Source organism: Pocillopora damicornis, chromosome 7 (genome assembly GCF_964200805.1).
Source record: "Pocillopora damicornis chromosome 7, jaPocDami1.2, whole genome shotgun sequence".
Lineage (NCBI taxonomy): Eukaryota > Metazoa > Cnidaria > Anthozoa > Scleractinia > Pocilloporidae > Pocillopora > Pocillopora damicornis.
The window spans coordinates 21,170,065-21,192,272 of record NC_142676.1 but is presented as its reverse complement, the minus strand read 5'-3'; the positions used below and the strand labels follow the sequence as shown (position 1 = coordinate 21,192,272).

Sequence of the window (22,208 nt, the reverse complement as noted above, 5' to 3'; positions counted from 1 at the left end):
GTCGAAAAGTACCTTTTTTTTCGTCTAATAAAAGTCACATGTAAAGTTAGACAGGACGGTTTATCGACCATGTGCGTATCACAAAGGTCCCTAAATCTACCTTGGACTTCACTGTGAGATATCAAATCAAATCTTTTTAATGCACCTTAAGGTTCCCATGCTTCACTGGCTTAAACCAAAAGAAGAAAATTAGGGATTGTTAGTTATTCAGACGGTATTTCTTTGTAGTGTCCTTGAGGGATCATTCAGGATCCAAACGGGTAACACCGTGGCCTGAAAGTCATAAGATAATCTTGTGATGTTGAGAATGGGTTATACTAAAACAAAAAAGAAATAGAAAAGAAAAAGAACACGGATACTATTGAAATTATTTGAATGATAAAATTCAAGCTAAGATCCATCCCCTTGAATTCTGAAAGTTTTAAGATAGAGTAAGACAACAGGGCAACCAAGTATCAAGAAAGTATCATTTTCTGTCCGAAGTCCATAACTGTTTGTTTATTTTTCAATGTGATGTTGATTAACGCCAAAAAAACATCTCGCTCATGATTTAATCACTTACTATAATCTGGCTGTTTCTATATCTATTTATATTTATCTTCTCCTAATCATCCTCTTACTTATTTTTTTTTTTCATTATTATTATTATTTTTTTTAAAGATGTCGATTCGTTTATTTGTTTGTTTTACTCATGCGAATAGGCTGGTAGTCCTGAGCTAGAACCCAATCTCTCTAGACCAAATACTTGCAACATGGCGTTCTTAGTTAGACCTCAGTTGTGATCATTCGATTCACAACATTTCAGCACCTGTTCCATGTAGTTGCGATAACATATTACAGATAGATGCAGTTAAAAGTCTGAGCCATGACGGAAGACTCGAAATTTTCCATTGTTTCGCCGAAGTCGGTGAAATTGTACGCGGAAATTTGCGGCGTTCAGACTTTGACAGACGATCTTGCCAGTTCCTTGGCTGAAGATGTGACCTACAGACTTCGCGAAACGCTGCAGGTTTAAATGAACCCGCTTACTTCTTCCATTAACTCGTTTATTATTATGATCGTAAAGGTAGTATCAGTTTAATCAGCTGAACATTTTATTTAAATTTTACAGAGTGCCTCACAGTTTATGAAGCATGCCAAGCGGAGAAGGCTCTCAAGCGAAGACTTCAACAAAGCATTAGAAAGAAGTAGCACAGAGGTAAAACATGGAATTTAATCTCACATCTGTCGATCAAACTCGACTCTGTATGAGAGATCATGATGTGATAGTTTTAATCTCGCCCACGTGTTAAGGAAGATCTTCGAACCTCTAATAAGGCATACGAGAGAGTTTGGATGTCTTGAAAGGCGCAGTGAAGGTGGGGAGGGGGGGGGGGGGAGGGAGGCAGGGGAGACGATCCTCCCCATATGCAAGCGATAAAAGTTTGTTCCAAGCACAAAAGGTACGCTTTTTGAGGTGTTTTGGTCTTGAAACAGGACTAGATTATGACCAGTGTAATCTTAAAAGAGGGTATGTGTCTCAAAGAAACTTTTGGAGCGTACAGTATGACTGGACGTATTTATGAAAACTTTGCTTACTGCAGTCTGTTTAGCTTGAAAGTGGGCTCTCCTTTTTCGGTTTTGCTTTACAGCACCTTACCAGGTGTACCCATTATTATACTGTCAGCAGCAACTTATGGAAAAAGTTGTTGAAACCCCTGACACAGGTGTGGAAAATGGCATGTTTTGGCCTGAATTAAGGTCATGATTTGAAGAAATGGCATGCGCATGAACACCTCTTTCAAGAAATAATCGTGAGAAGTTCTTTGCCCTTACAGTGGGTCAATATTTTGTACATGTACATGCAAGAATGGAGAGAAACAGGCTGTAATGTTGATATCATCTCCCTGAACATTTTCACATGACATTTTAATTTATTTAACTGACTTGTTTTGCATGTATTTGTCTGGCCAGCCAATTTATGGTTATGGATCTATGGATGACGTGTTGTTTCGAAACGCACCAACTAAGGATGGGGACATTTTCTTTGTTGAAGATAAGGAGATAAGCCTACGAGAGCTGGCAATGAATGTGGTTATACCCACTGACCCTGGACAAAGAAGTGTTAAAGGTGAAATCTCAGTCAGTCAATTCAGTCAGAACTTTCAACAGAAGGTTGCAAAGGAGAGGTTTTGTTTCATGCACAAATTTAAGAAAAACTCATGCATCATGTCTATAAAAGATAAAAATTCAATTCCTTCTTCTTGTGTACAAGGTTTCAGGTAAATCTTAAAGTTTTCAAAAACTGAGAGAAAAAAATATATGGTTAAATATAATTCAGAAGGTAAAAAACATCTCATGCTGGTTCAAAAATTCCTTAGTTGTGCTCCCCTATCTGTAGAATTCAAGTGCCACATATAAATGTTGGCCCCCAAGATCTGTTTGTTAATTCTCTTTTCTGGCTGCCACACATTTTCTTGTAAATTAGTTACAAGAATATGGAGTTAGATAGAGACAACAACTTCCACCTGATAGATTTAAGTTTTCTCATTATCTGCTTGCTGGGTAATGTATGGATATTACAGGGAGAAGTTACGTGTTAATCATTTGTGAGGGTTAAACAGCTAATCACACGTCACATAAAACCCTTTGTTAAAAATGCATTTGAATTAGTTTCATGGTTTTAAAAGGTTGAAAATTTTCTCTATTTTGTATAATAGTGAATCTTGGCTATTTTCTAGGGAAACAGAAAATATTCCTCCATATTTAAATTTACACAGATTCAAACTTTCTTGTGATTAGTCCTATTTTATGTTCTTGCCTGTGCGTTAAACTTATGTTTAAAAGAAGTTATGCCTTTGATTCTCCTTTGTCAGCAAATTGGTTGTCTGCTGAGGGCGCACTGCCTGCTGGAAGTCATGCTCAACCAAATGTTGGTAAGTTAAAAATGATCAGGTTAATTGTCTTTAAAAAGCACACTTGCTTCTAACTGCATCTTTACACGCGTGTTGTTTCATTTATGTCAATTTAGGACGAGTTAACAATGATGGAGGCAGTGTCCAGCGTCCCCTCTCTCAGGTGGTTGTCTTTGTATTTTCAGTTTTAATGCACAAAATTTTGTTCAGTGCCATTGTTAGAGCTAACTGTTTTTACCTCTCTTACCTTTATAGTGGCCTTACATGTACTTAGTCACTTGGGCATATTTAAGTTATAAGGGTAAATTTTTTAACTATACCAACTTTTTGAAACCCTTCTTTCAGTTCTAAACTCAGCCTGTAAGTCAGTATCTTTGAGCATGAAAAAGTGGCACCTGAAATTCCATTTCCATTTCCATTTCCATTTCCATTTCCATCATCAGGGATGATGATGCCATAGAACGGCGAAAGCTTGGAGTGAATAAAGAAAGAACCACAGTAGCACTTAAAGGCTTCATTTGATCAATATCCCACATCATTACGACATGCTACTAAAGGACACGTTCAAACGTTTATGTGAAAAGCTTGTGTGTTATGATGACTCTGTAGTATTTTGGTCTTATTTGGAGAAAGATCATGTTTGATACTTAGCTACCTCTGACTATAGCTGCCATCTTCTGTTTAGGAGTATTGCAGGCTCCAGAAAACTCTCAGGGAGACTGAGCAAAATGCTCTTTGGTAGTTACACCTTCTTTCATACTTCCTAAGCAGGATGTGCAGCTGTATTGTAGCAGTGTTAGCCTTGCAGGATACTTTAAAGGGCTCTAAGTTCTTTTTGAACCCGTTTAGACATTTACAATGGACATTTTTTAAACTATGTTTCTGGCTTTCTCCCAATAGGCATGTTTAAGTTACTATGAGCAAGTAACAAAAGCAATTTTGGGTGATGAGGAACAATGTAACAAAGTAAGGATTTATCTGAATTTAAAATACTTTAGTCATGATTCAGTTGGGAAGGTATTTGTGGTGTTCCACACCTGAAAAAGTTAAAAGTTAAAGAAAAAGTTTTGTTACAGAATGCGATTATTTTCTATTCTTCTCCTGGCAGGTGGCTCTGAGTGATCTGAAAACAAATCCAAAGATTTATTCCTTACTGGCATACTTTGTGAACTTTATTGCATCTGGGGTAAGTCAGTGGACTAATCATGTTATTTCAAACCTTTACCTATTTTGTTTAGCAAAAATGGAAGCCAAAAAAATCAGTTTAACAGAATTTCTTCTGATAAAACATTTTATTGGGTTGTACAAATTTTAAGGAAAAGCTGAGTTTTACGTTGAAGATTCAAGTGATGATGTATTTTTCAGGTAAAGACCTATAGCCATGACTTGATGCAACTAAGTAAGCTGTTGAGTATGGTCAGATCACTGATTGACAATTCATCACTGTTCCTTGAGCCTTATGTAAGCAAATAATTTATGATATCTATTAGCTTAAAATTAATTAACTTTGCACTCATCATTCAAACATGAAAGGTCAAAATTTAAGACATCTTAATTATGCATATGATATCTTTTCAAGTGCTTTTCTTATATCTTTCAACTGCATCTGAAATTTGCGTATAAATAAGTGTGAAAATTGTGTGAGGACTATGCTCAAAGTCCATCATGATTATGAGTTCTTGAGTACACACAGATATGTGTTTAGTTTGGTTTACAGTGCAAGCATGCCCTCATTGTGCTGCAAGAGTTGAGACAACTCAGGGAGAGGTTTGCCAGGCGTGTGGAAGTAAATCAAGGCCTTGCTCATAAGCTAAGCTTGGTTAAATCAAATTTACAAACAAGTTAAGCGATTTTTGATGGATCAGAGTTCATGATCATTTACACTGTACTCCTTTTGAATTCATCAACAAAATGAACTTGTGGGCTGAGTATAAAAGGAACACAACTGCTGTACTTAATTAATACTAATACATGTAAATTTATTTGGTGAACAGGTTATTCAGCTGGTGACAGCAGTCATGTATTGTCTGCTAGAGTCTTTGGCTGCGTCTCTGAACCCCAAAAATGACCACTGGAGATTGAGGGATGAAGCAGCTTCCATTTTGGCTCGCATTAGCAGGTAGATATGCATTATGCAAGATAAAGTTGTTAGGCGTAAAGGCACTTATCTTTCTAGTAAAAACTCACCCAAAAGGTTTATTTGTGTATTGAGTGTAACTGTGTGTTCTTTTACAGAAAATGCAGTAATCCAGTGAATTATTTGAGACAGCAGCTTTTAATGACACTACAGGAAGTGTTATTGGATGACGGGCGGCCATTTTGTTCCCATTATGGTGCTGTAGTTGGATTGACCGAGCTGGGACCAGAGGTCAGTATTTTTATTGCTCTTATTCGATTTCAGTAGTAAGCCACATACCGTTTATAAGAAACTGTAGAAAGAAATAATCTTAAGTGTGAATTCGATGCCGTCTGAAAGAAAGTTACCCGTCTGGCTGAACGAAAAGGGTGTTTTACCAGCGAATTATCACTAAACATATTTAATCAGAAACAATAGAGTAGCGCGCAAAAGTAAGTTGACAATACCCAGCTCGATCTTCGATCGTCGATTCTCGAAAACTTCGAGGCTCGAGGTTCGAGTCGAGTTTTGTAGCACAGAGCATATATTTACGTGGGAGAAGTTGCTGATTAGGAAGGCTGGCAAAAATCTACCAAGATGAAAACAATAGCGCTTTTGTATACTTGTTATATCGAGAGATTTGAGGTCCCTGTCTGTGGACAATATTTCATCACTTTCTTCCTTCATTTTAGCCAATCAGATTCGAGAAATTTTGTTTTCGGCACGCGTAGATGCTTCCAGAAAACAAAAAACTGAATCAGGTTATTCTTGTATATTTTAGGCCTTAGAGCAGTATGTGATACCTCACCTCCGAACCTATTGGACACAGCTTCAGCAAGTGTTAGACGACAACAGCCAATCAAATGCACTGCTGCAAGAAGAAGCTTACCAAGTTTATGGCGCTCTTTTGGTATGCTAGGCGCTCGTTCTTTTGCTCATACAACAGAAAAAGATGTATTTTCTTGAACAGCCATTGGTTTATATTGGGGCCAAAAAAAGCGAAGAAAAATTGAGTATGGTTTAGATCTAGGTTTGATTCAGTAAAGAGGGTAAGTTTCTAAAGAAACTGTGGTGCTGCGTCAGTGGGAGAGTATAACAAGATAATTTGGCGACATAAATTGGTCATCGTTGAGAGTTTCAAAGCTGACGTTTCGTGCGTTAGTCCTTTGTCGGAGCGAATGACGAAGGGCTAACGCTCGAAATGTCAGCTTTGAAACTCCTAACGGTGGCCAATTTACGTTGTTGGTACTATCAAATCAGTTGACCAAATTATCTTGATTGAGGCTGGACTTCATTAAACAATCTTCCTTTGATATACAATTCGAATGATTCGCCTTTGATACTGATGTAGCTCTTCATCTCTTAAATGTATGTATTCCTTGTATCCTGCAGCAAGCCGCAGGTTGTCTGTTGAAATCCAAGCAGCATGGCGTTCCAATGACCTCTCTCGGTTTTCAAGTCAACAACTCGCACCCAGTTCTGCGCACCAATTTATCTCCGTGGGCTGGAGCGAGTGTACTTCAGCGCCCAGCCCCCGTGGCAAAGTCCCGATCCCGGTCAAGTTCGACTGGTCTCGCTTCGAATCCTTTTCAGCTGTACCAGCAGCTGTACGATGTATTCGGCGACAGTCTAGGTCCCAGGACTGCACACAACAACTGGCAAGACGCGGTCGTTACCAAAACTAACCAACTTCGGATGCAACCATTTGCGCACGCGTACTTTCCCTTACGACCTCTGCCGCGCGATGCAAATATTATCAAGGAGTTGATTAACAAAGCGAAAGAGAAATTACAGACATTTGGTTCAAAAACTAACACGTTTGGTGTTAAAAGGAAGAGAACCATTGATGACGAATCAAGTCAAAGTCCAAAAGAAAGACTCAAAAGCAAAAGGATTTGTTTGACATTGAGGCCCTCTCTTGCGAAGGTCTCTGCTACGCTCATGGATTTGGATCCTGAGGAACTCAGTTCATCGCAAAGCATAACGGCAGGAATTTCGAAGAAAAGCAGTAAGAAGGAGCTTGCAAAGGCTCCTAGACATGTTCAGCGATTGACAAACTGTGGTGTTGAGACTGGACGCATTCAAAGAAAGTTAAGAAAGCAAAATCCCTCGCTCAGTAACAGAGTCAAGTTTGATTTTCACATTGGTGTAACTTTATAACATCGGTATTCTTGTTCCTGGGAAATACCTCAAGATAACACTGTACATGTAAATGTAACTCAGACTTGATTTTCGCGGTAGATATTTATACACGGTCTTGCTTGTATTCCGTAAAATTGATCACAACTATTCCTGTTTCCTGAATGGCCTTGAAACTACAAGTCAAAGAAACACACTGCATTCACAAATCGAAATACGTCTAGAGAGAAAAACTGTTGAATCAGAGCTGAATGGCCCTGAAACCACAAGTCAAGGAAACACACCGCATTCACAAATCGAAAGAAAAACTGTTCAATCAGAACTCTTAAAAGCTTCACGTGACCAGTTCAGAGCGCGGGAAAATAAGACGCTTGCGACCAGGTTGTGATTGATGTTGGGTTTTGACACTGCAACTGATTGTTTTGGCACTTAGCCCAAGCAAAAAGGTCTAACGCTCACAGACAATTAAACTTGTTGTGAAAGATGTGGTTATTGTTTTGTAGTTATAAAAAAAAAGAGAAAGTTTTATTCATAATTGTTTGTCTTGAGTGTCAGTTATCATTAAGTCTGTCATTTTCACTGTTGGCAGTACATTATTTTGTGTTCAAGAACAAGTGAACATAACCATTTTCTCCCTTTTTTCACATATCATGGAGATATGATGTATATTTCTGCATGGACAAGACAGTTCTCAAGTCCTTCACTTTCTGTCATTGCACAAACCTTCGAGGATCGATCAATTTGACTCACATTCACAGGTCATAATATAATTTATTTCGTGTATAATTGGCAAATAATTTGAAAATTATTTTGTATAAAATTTGCAAATAAGCAAAATAAATACACTGAAGTAGCTTTGAACATTATTTTTCTAAGGATGCTTTGTAAAAAAGAGACTTTTCGACACTTTTCTGAATCACATCATTACCGCCAACAAATTGATCAGATTCGTCCACGGGAAAAAAAGAACCCTTTAAAATTTTGCAATTGGGATCTGTGAGGCACGAGTTCGAATCTCATCTCAGCCAGAATTTTTTCAAGTTTCTTTTCTGCAATAGCTTTACTAAAACCGAGATTCATCGTACAAGCTAACTCAATCATGATGATTTATCAAGGTTCCTTTCGGTGACTAATTAATAATTCATATCCACACAGGCCTGGCTGTAGCAGAGATGTATAATTGACTCAAGTTGACAACAACCGTCTAGGGAGAGTGATCTGAGTTGCTATTTTTTTTTATATAAAACTTAATTGTTTTAATTCTATCTCAGTTTAAAAAGTAGCGTACAGTATTCTTTTATGGATCACCGGAATGACGTCAGGTTGTTTTCTGACGTCATCTTTCAAATAAAAGGATGGTTGGTTTGTTTTCTATAATAAGGGGTAATTTTCAATCGACATCACCAAACTTCTAAATTTAGAATTTCAAGTTTAGTCGCAGTTTTAGGAAAGTGTCCAGTGAAGTTTAATTTCCTCCAATTAGCTCCCCAAATTTTTCACGGTAATACGTTTTAAAGGTTGTAGCTAGCAAGTGCCTCATCGGCCCACTCAGTAACAACATTAATTCTAACACCTTCATTAGCCGCATAAGTAAACATATTTGGCCTATTCCTGTGCTCCACGGAGAGTGCGCAGTGATGGAAACCAATCAGATTCCACATGTCGTCAAAACATGGCGCGCCAGAGGAACCGTACTTGGTATCGGCTCTGTAGTGTAGAAATGGCGAACTGGAATCCGAATCAGCTGCTTTTTCTCGTGCCTTGCTAAATGGCCACTTCCACGAGCTCTTCTTCACTGCACGCCGCCGAGTCTCGAAGCGGTGGTGTTCGATAAAGTCCTTAGAGAAAAGCTTCAGGAAACTTCCATCGTAGTGAAGGACTTGGTTGCTTCGCAGCACTACCATCTGGTTGCTATTTTCAGGATACTGGATGATATTCACGTGAGTGCCTGCTGTTATTGACGGTAATATCTTCGTGCAGTAACCCACTTCACTTAAAGGCGTTCCACCGTCAAGCGATCTCTCGGACACGGCAGTCAACGCGATGTCGAGACTACTATCTGGATGTGACACGAAACACGTGTCCGGTTCGAGGGAAAATTTCACCTCTGACATCTTGTAGAAGCTTGCGTTTGGATCGACTTGTTCAAACGACACCTCGCCCTCTTTACAATTCTTGAAAACGTGTGAGGCAGTAAGCAGGATCCTTTCGGTCAACATTGTACCCGTTCCTTGATTTCCGTTCTGCAGGAATATCTTTCCCACGAACTTGCGAGCTTTATTCCCTTCGTAGAGAAAACGGCTGCTCTGTAACTCTCCATTGAACAGGGCTTCCTCCTCTTCTGCTCTGCGCGTTGAGATGACCAATTCTCGCAGTGCATCGAGGATCCTCAAGTGTGCCTCATGGAAGCGTTGTTTGCTGTGTCTAAAAGACAAAAAATCAAAATGTCTGGTCCAGACATAGCGAGTACAACCGCAGCTCCTTGCTCTGATGAAAAATGGTCTACTGCGACAAAAATCGCTGCAGACAATTTGCTTTGTGAGAGAGAGAGTATTCTTGGGAAGTCTTCGTCCCTACAACGTAATCTATGAGCTATTTGCTCCCAAAGCGGCATGCCGTCGCGTGCATGCTTTCCGCTTAGCTAACGCCTAGCTAAAAGAAAACGGAGAGGAGTGTTACGCAGGCTAGAGAGAAAAATCCGATTCGGTTTTTTCGCGAAAATAAAATGCTACATCATAGACCATAAGGAAAAACCTACCTAAAGATGGCATCGACTTCATCCTCACCATCATTGGCCCCTGGAAAATTAAAGTCAAGAAATGCTTACCTTAAATTACTTGAAATGGGACAACAGGCGATAAAAGTGATGAGTGCGTAACGACTGCAGGATCGCGTGACAAAAAACGCGCAACAAAGAAAGAATTTTAATCCCGTGACAGAAGATCACTCGATTGAAATTCTTCTCAACGTCCGCTGTGATTCCGTCTTTCGATTGAATTCCTGCTTTCTGTCTATTTCAGCTAAACCGACGCATCGAAATTATGGTTGATAGGCAAAGGTGTTGTTCTTAGACATGAATCTGAAATAGGTAGATTGCGAGCCGCTAGCCATCGGTAAATATCTTTTCTTTCTTCCCTCATACAAACCGGAAACATAACTAAATCTCAAGGATAATGAATTATGAAGAACTGAATATACCATTGCGAGATTACGATTGCAGTACAGAAAATTCAACCTTAGATAAATCCCCATTCTCTCAAGTTTACTCCGACGTAAAGCGATACAGCATAACAATAGTAGAGTTCTAAGGATCTAAAGCGCTCAAGAGTGAAAAAGCAAAAGCTTCATATGCATGCAACGAGCCATTCCTTTCCTTTAGTATACTCAGTTTGAACATGTCGATCGCAAATTGAAATTCCTAGGAATGACTATCAAATGATTTTAATGCTCATCTTACCTTGGTTTGATGCTGCGGTGTTTCTAATACTCATCGCATTAGCGTAGAGGAACTTTAAAATGAATGTGTCCTCGCTGTTGTTTCTTAAATTTGCTGCGGTTGAGTGCACGGTTTGTCACGCTACGTCAGTTTTGTCGGGGAATCCCGAAATTTCGCCGTATTTATGACGTGTAAAAGATCACAGCTTCACTCCACATAGCTAGTTTTATCTTCACCTTTTTTCTTAGCATTATTTACATCAACATGCACAACATTCAAGGTTTTGCTCGCGTGATTCGAACGTACTGTCAGGTGCACTTCTTAATGGATAAAAGCCGTCTTAATTTCAATCGAGTCGTGATGCGCGACGGTAGTGAAAGGTTTACTCCAGCGGTTTCCTTGAGGAGCAACAACAATCTTAGTAAAAGGGAAAATAAAATCACTAAATAACGACTAACCTATTCATTGCTTTCGTTTTGTGCCTCTCATCTTGAGCGCTTGACATTGTTCCCATAATATCAAAATCCGAGTTATCTGGTTTTTCCATCAATCTATTTTTAACTGGTGATTGACACTTGTCTGCGGTTAAGTAGTGTGCTTGAAATATGTGACCGAGTGTATCGAACGTGTGTACGCAGGCTACCAAATGCTTACAAGTCAAGCACAAATTAAAGGAAAAGTATGTGGCATGAGTCTGAGCGAAAATTTCCCAGTTTCAGTTCACCCCGTTGATCAATGAGGGGTGGGGAGCCTGTAACATGTTAAAGCTCCATTCGCTGGTATCTCTACACCGAAATAGAAAACATTGTTAGCTTGCGAGACGACTCCTATTAGTGCTGCTGTGCAAAAATCTCTTAGGTTTTGCAAGTAGAGTACGTCCGCAGACTGTGGTAGGTCCGCGACGGGTCTGGCGTCGACTTTCACAAACCAGGGAAGCATGCGAGTAGCGTTGATAATAGTCTAATCGCAGGCTTAAGCACAGCCATTTTTTTTTGCAACGAGTTGTTTCACTTCTAATCATTTTATTTTTAGTTAGCCGTGATCCTTAATATATAACTCATTACTCCTCAGTATAAACTAGGTGGGATAGCGGGCTTCGGCAGCGAGCGACAAATCGAAAATTAGGATACATGTCCTCCCTTCATGTCCTTGAAATTGTAACCTAACTTGAGGACAAAACTAAACAAATAAACGGGGTAAGAGATCACTTATTATTGCTTGATCTCTTAGTCCGGTTTGAGACTAACAACAGTCTCCCCTTTTCGGAGAAGTCAGTCGCGCGAGTCTGCCGCTGATTATTTGGACTCGCGTGACAGACCTCGCCAAAAGGGAGGAACTTCTTTCTCGTAGTCTAGTCTGACTGTATCCACTAGGCTCTATCTTCGCCGTTTCTTTTCTTCAATCCACTCGAAAAGAATCCCCTCTTTTTAAGGGAGGAGTCTGGGCTTATTTCCCGGTCAGCGGTTGGAAATCACGACTAAAATCTGAGCCCCCGAACTACATCTGGGCACTGCACCTCTTTCTAAGCACTTCTCTAATTGGCTGCAACTTATTCAGGAGCGGATCTCATCATGACCATAAATTGCTATGGATGCCGGGTTTTTCGGTTAAAATCCCGAAGATTTCTTCCTGGCTGTAATGGCTGAATTTGTGACAGGAAGTTGACTATTATTCAATCAAAACATGTCTCCCATTAGGCACAGCAGTTGTGGCTCTCTTCATTCAGAATTCATTCCTCCTTCACTCTGTCCTCGCAGTTCCATTTTTAAGTGCTTGCATGTCAGGTTTCCTTGAGCCGTAGGAAGGAGCTGGACGTATTTTGCCCTGCTGCATTCTGAGATGTCGAAGTTTTCGTTCAGTCGTGGTACATTCTCACGATGCACTTCTGGCAGACGGTCATGTAACGTGAATACACTGGAATCAAGCGTTCCAAGTTACTTCTGTAGAGTAAAGAGCCAAGATTACGATCAAATAACTTAAAAATAAGCATTGTCAAAAGAGCTGTCAAATAGTGTGTATGTGTCTAAACAAAATCTTGCCAATTTATCAATGTCATTGATATAAATCCATGTTAAATATCCTCTTCACTCTTATTTATTTTCGTTCTCTTTTTGCTTCGTCTCACCCCTTCCGTGTTTGTCTACCCAAGCTATCTTTTACAGCAAGGCTCTCGTGTATCGCAGCATTACATGCGCATTACAAGCGTGGAATTCTCACGTTTTGCATGCGCAACACACACACACATAAAAAAATACACGCATATGAGTTTGCATCAAAGTTTCCTTCTGACGAATGACTACTTTCTTTTTTACAGAGACAAGGTAGCGCGGATACTTCAAGGGTCGCTTTGGTCACGAGACAGTTCCCCTGTACATAGATCTGCAATTTTACCCGGAGTGTTTTAAAACATTTTTCCTCGTTCTCAAAAGGTGCCTGAGGTGGCGTGTTACTTTTATGTAACACAAATGATTGAAACCAAGTCCGAAGATGGTTGCGTCTTTCATCCCGCAGAAGGCTCTCTGGTAAACGCCCATTCGATTTGCGCCTGCACTCATCGCGTACAGTAGATATTCTCTTGAGAGCTTCTATGGTGTAGAGAACAATAATATTTTATTTTTCAACATTCAGCGTTCATATAGTTTACCTACCTATGTAAAGAATCCAATTTGCCGCAGGTATCCACCAAAGAGCCGAGGAAAATGTCCGTCTCATTCGCATCCCACTCTTGCTGCTTGCACGATTCAATGAACTACATGAAGAAAAATAAAACAAAAAATATATTTAAAAAAACCAAAAAAACCTAAAAAAGACGTTCTGGGGAGCAGAACCATGGAATCATGATGAGAGCTGTGCCCTGGGTTTGGAACTGACGTCACCGCTGGCTTGAGTTAGTAGTTAGTTCGTCCTTGCTAATACACCTTTTCTCCCTCCACACTCAAGCGTGCACGCGCACACACACGCACACGCACACGCACACGCATGCGCACGCACGCACACGCACACACACACATAACTAAAAATAAATCCAGTTGATAATTTCAATCCGGAAAAACAGTCCACAAAGAGTTGCCCGTGAAATCACCGCAGCTTCATTCCAAACTGTTTTTTTGTTATTTTTTTCCTTTACATATTTAATTCGCAACAGTCCAACAATGTCCCTCGTCACTCGCGTGTATATAAACCCTTTAACTTCCAGATCAAATTTGTAATTCTCCTTACCGTCAACCACACAATTCTTATAATGTTAGTTCAGAGAATTTAGTATTGGAACAACTTATTATCCCCAAATTGATATATCTCTTCATTCTTATCACTTATCTGGTTGATATCGTATTGATATTGACGGGAGAAATTCTGTCTTGGTCACTTATGGGAGTTGAAGGGTTAATAATATTAACAAAACTGGCAACAGTAAAGGCGCGGAAACTTGTCGGAATTTCAAGGAGAAAGAGGGGAGAAGGGGGGGGGGGGGAGAGAGTAATTGGCGATGGACTGGCGTTACATCCAGGTGCACTACGGAATATACTCTGGCGGCGTGGGAATGAATTGGATTTTACTTTACATTTACCTAGATGCGTTTGATTTTGACAATTTTCCTTTCAGTAAGGCTGTTCGCACTTGTCATAAATGTCTCGCAAAGTCGTTTCAAATCCACAACTTCGGCTACAATTTGTACAATACCTGACATGGTTTGATGCTACTCTGTATAAACCAGAGTAGCATTAAACCATGTCTGATTGTCCACCTGGTTGCCGTGTGAACTTTAATATATTTTATTTGTACAATACCTTTTCTACAAAGTCACTTAAAACATCCTTGACTTCTTTACTGTGGATAAGACCGGCGGCAATAGTTAGGAGACCTCGACAGAGATTCTATAGAGAAACAGAGACAGAAAATATATAAGGTAAATATACATACAGTGTAGAGAGAGGTACAGTGTGTATGAAGAAAAAGTGAGAAAGTGACATGCGCATTGAACATAAGCCAGGTAATGAGGTTTATCAGAAGAATTAATAAGTGAGATTTCTGACTAAAAATTGCACGAAACAAAAGTTCAATTCTCACATTACTAAATCTATTTTTTTAAATCGCACAATTTAGTCGCCTAAAAACAGGATATTGGTGAGAGCCGATAGTTCACTGATCCAATAGCAAACGAAAATAAAAAAAAATAATAATAATGTGATTAAGAATTCTGAAATCTGATTGGTTACTTTGTGATTAACTACTTAAGTCACTGCTAGAAGCCAATCGGATTGCAGCAATCACAAGTGATGTTAAATTGATTTCATCAACACTGAAATACCCATTCTGGGAGAATGAAGAGGAAATGTGCATAAATTTAAATTAGGAATTTCCATTGGCTCATTTAATGCTGTACGCTACATGTAACCCTTATGGTGATGCCTCATTTAAAATGCTGGCTTAGTCATAAGTCATTAGTCATTAAATGCTGGCCGAAACGTCAGCTTTGAAAGTCTTTACGGTGGCCAATTTACGTTATCAACTCAGTTGACAATACTGAATGACCTTGTTGTACTCTTCCACCAATGCAGCACCACCGTTTCTTTAGAGACTAACCCCCTTTATTAATTGGTCTGATCATGGCCTTGTATTCAAAGGCTAGATACTCTATCCACACAATGTCCCTCTCTCTCCACACAAGGGATAAATGTTTATCAGCAAGCTGATCAAGGGGCTGCAGGACGCGAATCTCTCCGCCCGCGGGAAGATTGAAAACAAATCTTCGAGGTCTGCTTCGGGTCCGACGCTAGTTACCAGACTCTTAGCAGACCTCTTACCGACTCGGTTCGCTCCAGGCCTCATACTTAGCCGCTGGCGAGGAAACGTTCCAGCTGAATCCCTAATGACGAAGGGATGCTCAAATGCCACTTCAAAAGTGGTGGTGAGTAATGGCAACACTGATAATAAAACATATTTTTACCATTGTAGAGATGCACACTTTAAAAAGAAATCTAGCAAAGTACCTTGAAATTGTTCTCCACAGACTTGGCCAACTTTTTGGTAAACCGCTTAGCTATATCATTGCAAACCAAGCTGAAACAAACAAAACATTTCCCTATTATAACTAAGTGCACAAAATTATTGAAATTCATGAAATTTCAAAAATTTTATCAGTTGTAATTCTACTCAAACTGATGTTGTTCCAGTATTTCAAAAACTGAGAAAAACAGTAAAGTTTTCAGTTCTGGCAGTTAGAATTGTTTGAGGTCCATCTTGTAAACCATTACCCTGTGAGACTTAAAGCAACTTTCTTGAAAAAAAAAGGCAACTGCAAATTTTGTACAAAGTTGTCAAACAAACCTTCTGTGCTCATCCACAATCTCTTTATCATTCACAAACACCTTCAGGTCTCTCAACTCCTGTAGGAAACCTCTGTCAAACTCTGCACCTGTATCTCCAACATCAGCTGAACACAAATAAATCATGAATGTTTAAGTTAGAGGTTTTGGCATCCCAATGATAGCCACTTATACAGCTAGTAATTAAAAAGGTAACCCTTCCTCCCCCCCCCCCCTCCCTGAGTACTATGTCCCAATCAGTTGAGGGTGGGGTACCTTTGAGCCACATCCTCTCTCAGTGACATTGAAAGATGACACTAGTTCCCCTCTCCCCACCCACCACCCTGTGAGGGGGCAGCAAATCATATAATGATATCCCTACCTCAGCTCAAGGGAAACAGTGAAATGTGTGCCATGAGTGGCAGAAAAGTTACTTCAAGGGTAAAATCAGTAACCTTATTAGAAAGCACAAAAATTTCTGCACAACAAAATGGTAATTGGATAATAACTGACTGGAGGCACAAACGCATCAATATCAATTAGAAAAGAATGAAAAATTGCATGTACAGTTTTGCAAAAATAAATTGTTTTCTAATTTCCTAATTAAATCTTGTAGCAAATAAATTCAGGTGAAATACAAAAAACAAAAACAAATTTATCGGTTATTGCAATTACTGCACATTGTAACAAAGTTTTTGGCTTTCAGTGGTTTTGTGTTCAAGTAAATCAATGTTAGTATTGAAAAAAAGTTTAATTAACATTTATCTCATTAATTTTTTCCTTTGCATTTAAATGATCATCCTCTTTGTTAAATACATGTTGATAATTATTCTACCACAACTCTGAGGTTTCCAAGATGGATGAGATTGCTAAGGAGACATAATCCTTTTGCCTCCTTGTTATAAAATACAAAGTAAAAACTTCAGGAAAAAAGTTTTTAAGTACCTAAAAGCACTAGTCATGCCTTACAATCTGATTAATAAATCAAACTACCTGTCTTACATTCACTTAAATCAAAGCTGGTTTACTGTCGTCACACATTCTAGGAATTCTGGCAAATGGCAGAACTTAAGAAGTAGAAAAATTTTGTAATTCTTCAAAATATAAAAATGCTTACAGATGACGACCTTGAACAAAGGTTGTAGACATGATTCTGTGAATGGTTAGTGATAAATTAAAAATTAATCTAAAGCTTTGTTAGTACTTGTAGGTTAATTAATGAGAGAGAAAGCAGTGGAACAAAACAGGACAAATAAATCATTATATCAATGCACAAGTGAAATAAAAAGCAGTCAAATGAAAAAAATAGATTAAGCCATTAAATCTTAAACAAGGTTGGTTAATATGCTTTTCAAATTCCATCATTAGCACTTTAAACTGACACTGATTGATCTAAAATGATGTTCTAAAAAAGGCCCTGTTTACTCAAACAACAACAGTAAAATATTTATATAAAGAGAATAACCTCTGTTGTTATTAAATCAACTTTACTTTCCATTTGTTTCTTTTTATTTATTCTTCTATCACAGTTACTTTTTTATTGCTTTGGGGAGTTTTCTAGTAAGTAGTACAATTTCATTGAAAAAAGGCAGGCAAATAAATAATTTAATAAAAATAATTAAATTGTTATTAGCTGTTACTTTTTTACATTTTTTCTTGTTTAAAAGGGTTTTCTCGCAAATAGCACAATTCTAATGAAAAAGTGTGAGTAAACAAATAAATAAAAATAACTAAATAATGAAAAGAATAAAGAAAATAGATAAAAAGCACACACAAAAAGCAAAAGGTAAGAGGAAATAAAAAATCTAATTTTTGGCCCTGGGTCTCTCATAATCCTACAGTAAACCCTTTTACCTAAGATTTCATTTCTAATTCTCCTTACTACCTACCACACAATTCTTACCATGTTAGTTTGGAGAATTTGGCATGGGATCAACTACTAATCCCCCAATTGATATTTTTCCTTATTCTCATTACCTGTCTGATTGACACTGTAATGATTTTGCAGGGAGAAATTCCATCTTGGTCACCCATGAGAGTTCAAGGGTCAAAAGTAAGGTTAGTGTTGACAAAGTTCACCTCTATCTTTCATAAATTATCAACTGATATTTAATCCATTTGAAACAATTTAAGTAAACAAAAATTTTTGTCAGCAATTTTCAAAGACACTGACCAGTGGAGCCTTCTACTGATCCAACTGTCCAGTGATCTAACATCTGCTCTGCACAGAATACAAGGTCATCAAATGAAAGGTAGGAAAGCCTGTCAAGTGAGAAGAAATTTCTTCATATTCAGAGGCGTACTGCCATCTCTCTATAGGGAGGAGTTACATGTTGGTCACTTCTGGGAGTTAAAAGGATAAATGACATTGTTTCTTACCTGGGCCCAAAATTTTTATTTTATGACAATCTGTACATTAGCAGGAAAGAAGATTTTTAAATTACAACAATCATAATAATGTTGTATTCCATGGTGTTCTGAATTCAATCTTCACCACCTTAAGTTGTCACTTGACATGTCATTCCTGTACACCAACCTTTTCTTTCCTGTTTCAATTTTGTTGATGGCCATGAAGCAGATACAAGCATATTGTCTGTTAAAAGACGAAAGTAAAGACAGTTAAATGACCCATTTGTAAAATAATGCACATTTGAAAGAATCTCAAACCAAAGGGAAACCCTTGAGGGCAAAAAAGGTTTTCTCTACTGAGAAATTTTCCTTCAATAAAGAAAACACAAGCAAATTAAGATATACAGAGCAGTTGAGCATTGCCTTTTGTCAATTGAGGCTGAAAAATATAAGCCCTTGTAAAGACATAAACCTTAAACAGCAACATCCCAGGGGATGGGAAAGTTTGTTTGTCCAGATATTCTCTGGCTGCAGGAATATATACATTATACAGTAAAATTGTGTATATTTAACAAATGGTAGATTCCATGTGTCTGTATGTCTGTTCAGTAAAAACAGATGACATCAAAATGTGGTAAGAACAAAAAAGTTGCTCACAAGGTGCAGTCAAGTTTTGAGCACATTATGACATCATCTGTGATTTGTTACAATGACTGTACACACCTACGGCAACAAGGAATCTATTTGTTGTACAAGATGAAAAGGAAAAAATTTGTTTATGGTGATGTGATCAATGTATCTGTGTCTTCCGAAAGATCATAAATAACAACCAATGAAAATGCTTGTGTAAGTGTAATTCATCCTACTGTATAAAGTACACAGGAATTGGGGGATGGACATGCCCAGCAACATCATTTGTTGCAAAATAATACTGTAATTTTTATAATCATTGTGTATTTACCTGAGTATGTAATTGTTTTACATTTACCTTGCCAATGGATCTGAAAGAAGAAACAATTTCTTTACAGTGTCTGTAAGGCCTCCTCCTTCCATCTCTTCAATTGCTCTGAGTACATTTTTGACATTGTCAAACTAGAAAATACACCTACATGAATCAGATTGGTAATAAATAAGGACAATCAGACATGGTTTGATGCTACTCTGGTTTACAGATTTAATGAATGTAACCGAAGAAGTTATAATTCATAGACCCAGTGTTTCGACACTCCTGTCTAGTGCCTTTATCACCCTTTACCACCCCTGATAGAGGCACTAGACAGGAGCGTCAAAACGTTGGGTCTATAAATTGTAACTTCTTCGGTTACATTCATTAAATCTGTAAACCAGAGTAGCATCAAACCATGTTTGATTGTCCACTTGGTTGCCGTGTGAACTTTAACATAAAATAAGGATAATTTAAAAAGAAAAGATAGAAAAATAATCAAATAATTCCATACAGATTCACATGCATTGGCCTATCTTCCCATTTGATGACATCAAATAAACAATTAGAGTGAGTAGTTGATGTAAATTTTAAACAATACCACCTAGTAACTGTAAGATATTTGGCTTTTTAATATAGTTTAGCAAATGGGTTGAAGTTCCAAATGTGAAGAACAAGGCATTCACATATGCACCAGTGGAGAAACAGAGGCTTGACAGTTAACATGCTGGACTGCTGGTTAACAGGTCTATATTCAAGACATAGCAGGGTCATTGTGCTATGCTCCTGGACATGACAATTTATTATCCCAATGCCTCTGACAACCCAGGAGTGTTAATGGGTACTATTGAACTGTGTGGGAAAGCTAATGAAATTAATGGGGGCAACATGCGATTGGGCCAGCTTCTCATCAAGGGTGGGAGAGAGGGAGGGGGTACCAATGCTTCTAGTTGATTTATGGTACAGAAACCATGATAAGGTCTAGCTATATGAAAAAACTCAGCTTGCAGAATTTTAGCTATCAGAGAGGAAGACTTAAGTCCTCGGCTTTTGCAGATTAAAAATAAAATCAGTGCCTTAGACCACTTTACAATGCCGCCAACATTGCATACTTTTCCCTTATCATCATCAGTACATATCAAAGTTAAGATCCAAGGTGAATGTAATTTAATTATTTCACATTAAGTTTACACAAAAAAGTTGAGTCAACAACTCACCTGTCGGCGACAACTCTTCAAGGGGATATTTGTCTTCTCACTGACATCGTCCAAGTCTTTGCGCACGCGTCCAGTGAGTTTTTTTCCTAAGAGTTCCCTTACTACCTCCTTGTCAAACTGATAATACCTGTTAACAATAAACATGTATAATGATATCTCATGTCAGACTACAAAGGAGTATCCAGTGCATCAAAAGCTGTTGCTATTGAAACCCCTATAAAAATAAATACCTGATAAAAACCTCAATTCTCTGTGCTAGTTAACAAGAGAAATGTGTATACCCCCTGAAAAGATGAATGTAATATTTGATCATTCAGATCAAGAAAGTTGAATATCTATCAACAAAAAATGGGTGTTACGTGCCTTTCAATTAATATATCTTGAACATCTGGAGATATTTGCAATAACATTTGCTTGGCAAGCATTGGAGGAGATTGAAGAAAACGTTCCAGCATGTAGAACAGTCGAAACTGATCCTGAGTGTCGCTTGTGATGATGGCATGAGATGCCCCAAAATTCTTGAATTTCTCATCACATTTTCTCCTTTGAGCTGCTTCATTTTCTAATGGGAGAGAAAAATATGTATTTATTTGGCTGTCATGAAGAGGACTCTGCAGAAAGAATACCATACAACCTCATACTTCATTATCCATACAGTTCTTGGATAAAGAAAACAATGGCAAAAACAACAGAATAACTTTGTGACCTTAGCTTTGTTAAACAATTAGCAAGGGGCTGTGCAGAAATCTTACCAAAGACTTTAAAGCAGTTCTCTATAATGTTAGAAACCAAACAATACCCATTTGTTTGTAGACCCAATGTACTGTTCGAAGATGGGTCAAATACATCGTGTTAAATGCATCAACAAGATCGGATAAAGGCCTTCTGGAATGTATTTTCGGTCAAAATTTGGTGATCAGTCACGATGCAAATGGAACAGGGACTTTTTTGCAAAAAAAAATAATAAATATTGAAAAACGTTACACTGAAGACGAAATTAAAGAACCCTTAATACGTAAGCAAGACTTTATTTTATGATGGTAACAGTCAACAGTAATTAGAATTAGTGACAACGATTTAAACTTGTGGCCCTTGGGTAACATATACAAGCCGCCAGATATAGCGAAAACTATTTTTCTTATAATGTGGAATAATAGAAGAATAAAGTGAGTAACATTAGATTTCATTTATTTTCAAATAACAAATAGATTGCTTTTGGATTTATTGACAGCTACTAACCAGAGAATCCTTGCAACCAAAGGTCATACACTAGGAGGTCAATAAAAGTTGGATCCATGATAAACACATCTATGTTCTCCATTCTTTTCCTATAAGTAACGAGTGACGAGCTTTATCTAGATTGTTAAATCAGCACTCTGTCTTAGCAAGCGCCAGAAACGCGTTATTTCTGCTCAATATGCCTCACGTTACTATTCCATTTTGCCATGTTGAATTTTTACAGCGTGTGTATCTTGGCCAGTGGTCTTAAAATAAGACAAGTTCATTTGTGTAAGAGACACCAAATAAGGGAGGCAAGTCTTTTCGGCTGGGGGGGGGGGGGGGGGGGGGTTGCGGAGAAATTAGAATAATTAGAGGCCGGGTGACAAAGGTTTATAGGTAACGCGAGATTAATACTTGATGTGTTAATTTTTCAGAAGAGCAAGGTAAGATGAGATTTGATGTTTTCCCTTTTAAATTGATCACGCGTGAAATACTGTTTAAAGTACACGTGACGCATTAATTTTTCTAAAATTTTTGCGCGAGATGGGATCAGAACACTTCCTCCTTCTACCCCCATCCTCCCCCCC

General features: G+C 38.3%; 3 protein-coding genes across 3 annotated transcripts; 1 reads left to right on the top strand and 2 right to left on the bottom strand.

Annotated features, from left to right (window-relative positions):
• Window positions 1–40: 40 nt before the first annotated feature.
• Window positions 41–7,684, top strand: LOC113677569 (TAF6-like RNA polymerase II p300/CBP-associated factor-associated factor 65 kDa subunit 6L). The gene is made up of 13 exons (XM_089211289.1): window positions 41–113; window positions 702–1,009; window positions 1,112–1,198; window positions 1,954–2,110; window positions 2,856–2,915; window positions 3,011–3,057; window positions 3,795–3,860; window positions 4,003–4,080; window positions 4,260–4,355; window positions 4,889–5,013; window positions 5,130–5,262; window positions 5,792–5,920; window positions 6,403–7,684. The coding sequence occupies exons 2-13, from the start codon at window positions 866–868 to the stop codon at window positions 7,168–7,170; spliced, it is 1,890 nt and encodes a 629-aa protein (XP_089067415.1). The 5' UTR covers window positions 41–113; window positions 702–865; the 3' UTR covers window positions 7,171–7,684.
• Window positions 7,685–7,900: 216 nt separating this feature from the next.
• On the bottom strand, window positions 7,901–10,933 carry LOC113677507 (uncharacterized). The gene is made up of 3 exons (XM_027194324.2): window positions 10,607–10,933; window positions 9,908–9,947; window positions 7,901–9,573 (listed from the first exon to the last, which is right to left on the bottom strand). Exons 1-3 carry the CDS (start codon window positions 10,638–10,640, stop codon window positions 8,661–8,663), a joined length of 987 nt encoding a protein of 328 aa, XP_027050125.2. The 5' UTR covers window positions 10,641–10,933; the 3' UTR covers window positions 7,901–8,660.
• Window positions 10,934–11,590: 657 nt separating this feature from the next.
• Window positions 11,591–21,887, bottom strand: LOC113677546 (acidic fibroblast growth factor intracellular-binding protein). Its single transcript, XM_089211307.1, has 11 exons — window positions 21,640–21,887; window positions 20,764–20,962; window positions 20,401–20,527; window positions 19,229–19,332; window positions 18,428–18,484; window positions 18,065–18,153; window positions 15,914–16,019; window positions 15,577–15,646; window positions 14,374–14,460; window positions 13,234–13,334; window positions 11,591–12,525 (listed from the first exon to the last, which is right to left on the bottom strand). Exons 1-11 carry the CDS (start codon window positions 21,719–21,721, stop codon window positions 12,441–12,443), a joined length of 1,107 nt encoding a protein of 368 aa, XP_089067433.1. The 5' UTR covers window positions 21,722–21,887; the 3' UTR covers window positions 11,591–12,440.
• Between the last annotated feature and the right edge of the window lie 321 nt (window positions 21,888–22,208).

What these genes read in the sequence shown, in the direction of transcription:
- LOC113677569 (XM_089211289.1), top strand. Translation starts at nt 866, where the DNA reads ATGACGGAAGACTCGAAATTTTCCATTGTTTCGCCGAAGTCGGTGAAA. An exon ending in CACTGTTCCTTGAGCCTTAT is followed by an intron (nt 4,356 to 4,888) that starts GTAAGCAAATAA and finishes TTTGGTGAACAG; the next exon opens with GTTATTCAGCTGGTGACAGC. An exon ending in AAGTTTATGGCGCTCTTTTG is followed by an intron (nt 5,921 to 6,402) that starts GTATGCTAGGCG and finishes TGTATCCTGCAG; the next exon opens with CAAGCCGCAGGTTGTCTGTT.
- LOC113677507 (XM_027194324.2), bottom strand. Translation starts at nt 10,640, where the DNA reads ATGAGTATTAGAAACACCGCAGCATCAAACCAAG. An exon ending in CACCGCAGCATCAAACCAAG is followed by an intron (nt 9,948 to 10,606) that starts GTAAGATGAGCA and finishes TTAATTTTCCAG; the next exon opens with GGGCCAATGATGGTGAGGAT. An exon ending in GAAGTCGATGCCATCTTTAG is followed by an intron (nt 9,574 to 9,907) that starts GTAGGTTTTTCC and finishes TTTGTCTTTTAG; the next exon opens with ACACAGCAAACAACGCTTCC.
- LOC113677546 (XM_089211307.1), bottom strand. Translation starts at nt 21,721, where the DNA reads ATGGAGAACATAGATGTGTTTATCATGGATCCAACTTTTATTGACCTC. An exon ending in ATTGAAACAGGAAAGAAAAG is followed by an intron (nt 18,154 to 18,427) that starts GTTGGTGTACAG and finishes CTCACTTGACAG; the next exon opens with GCTTTCCTACCTTTCATTTG. An exon ending in TAAGTGACTTTGTAGAAAAG is followed by an intron (nt 13,335 to 14,373) that starts GTATTGTACAAA and finishes TTCTTCATGTAG; the next exon opens with TTCATTGAATCGTGCAAGCA.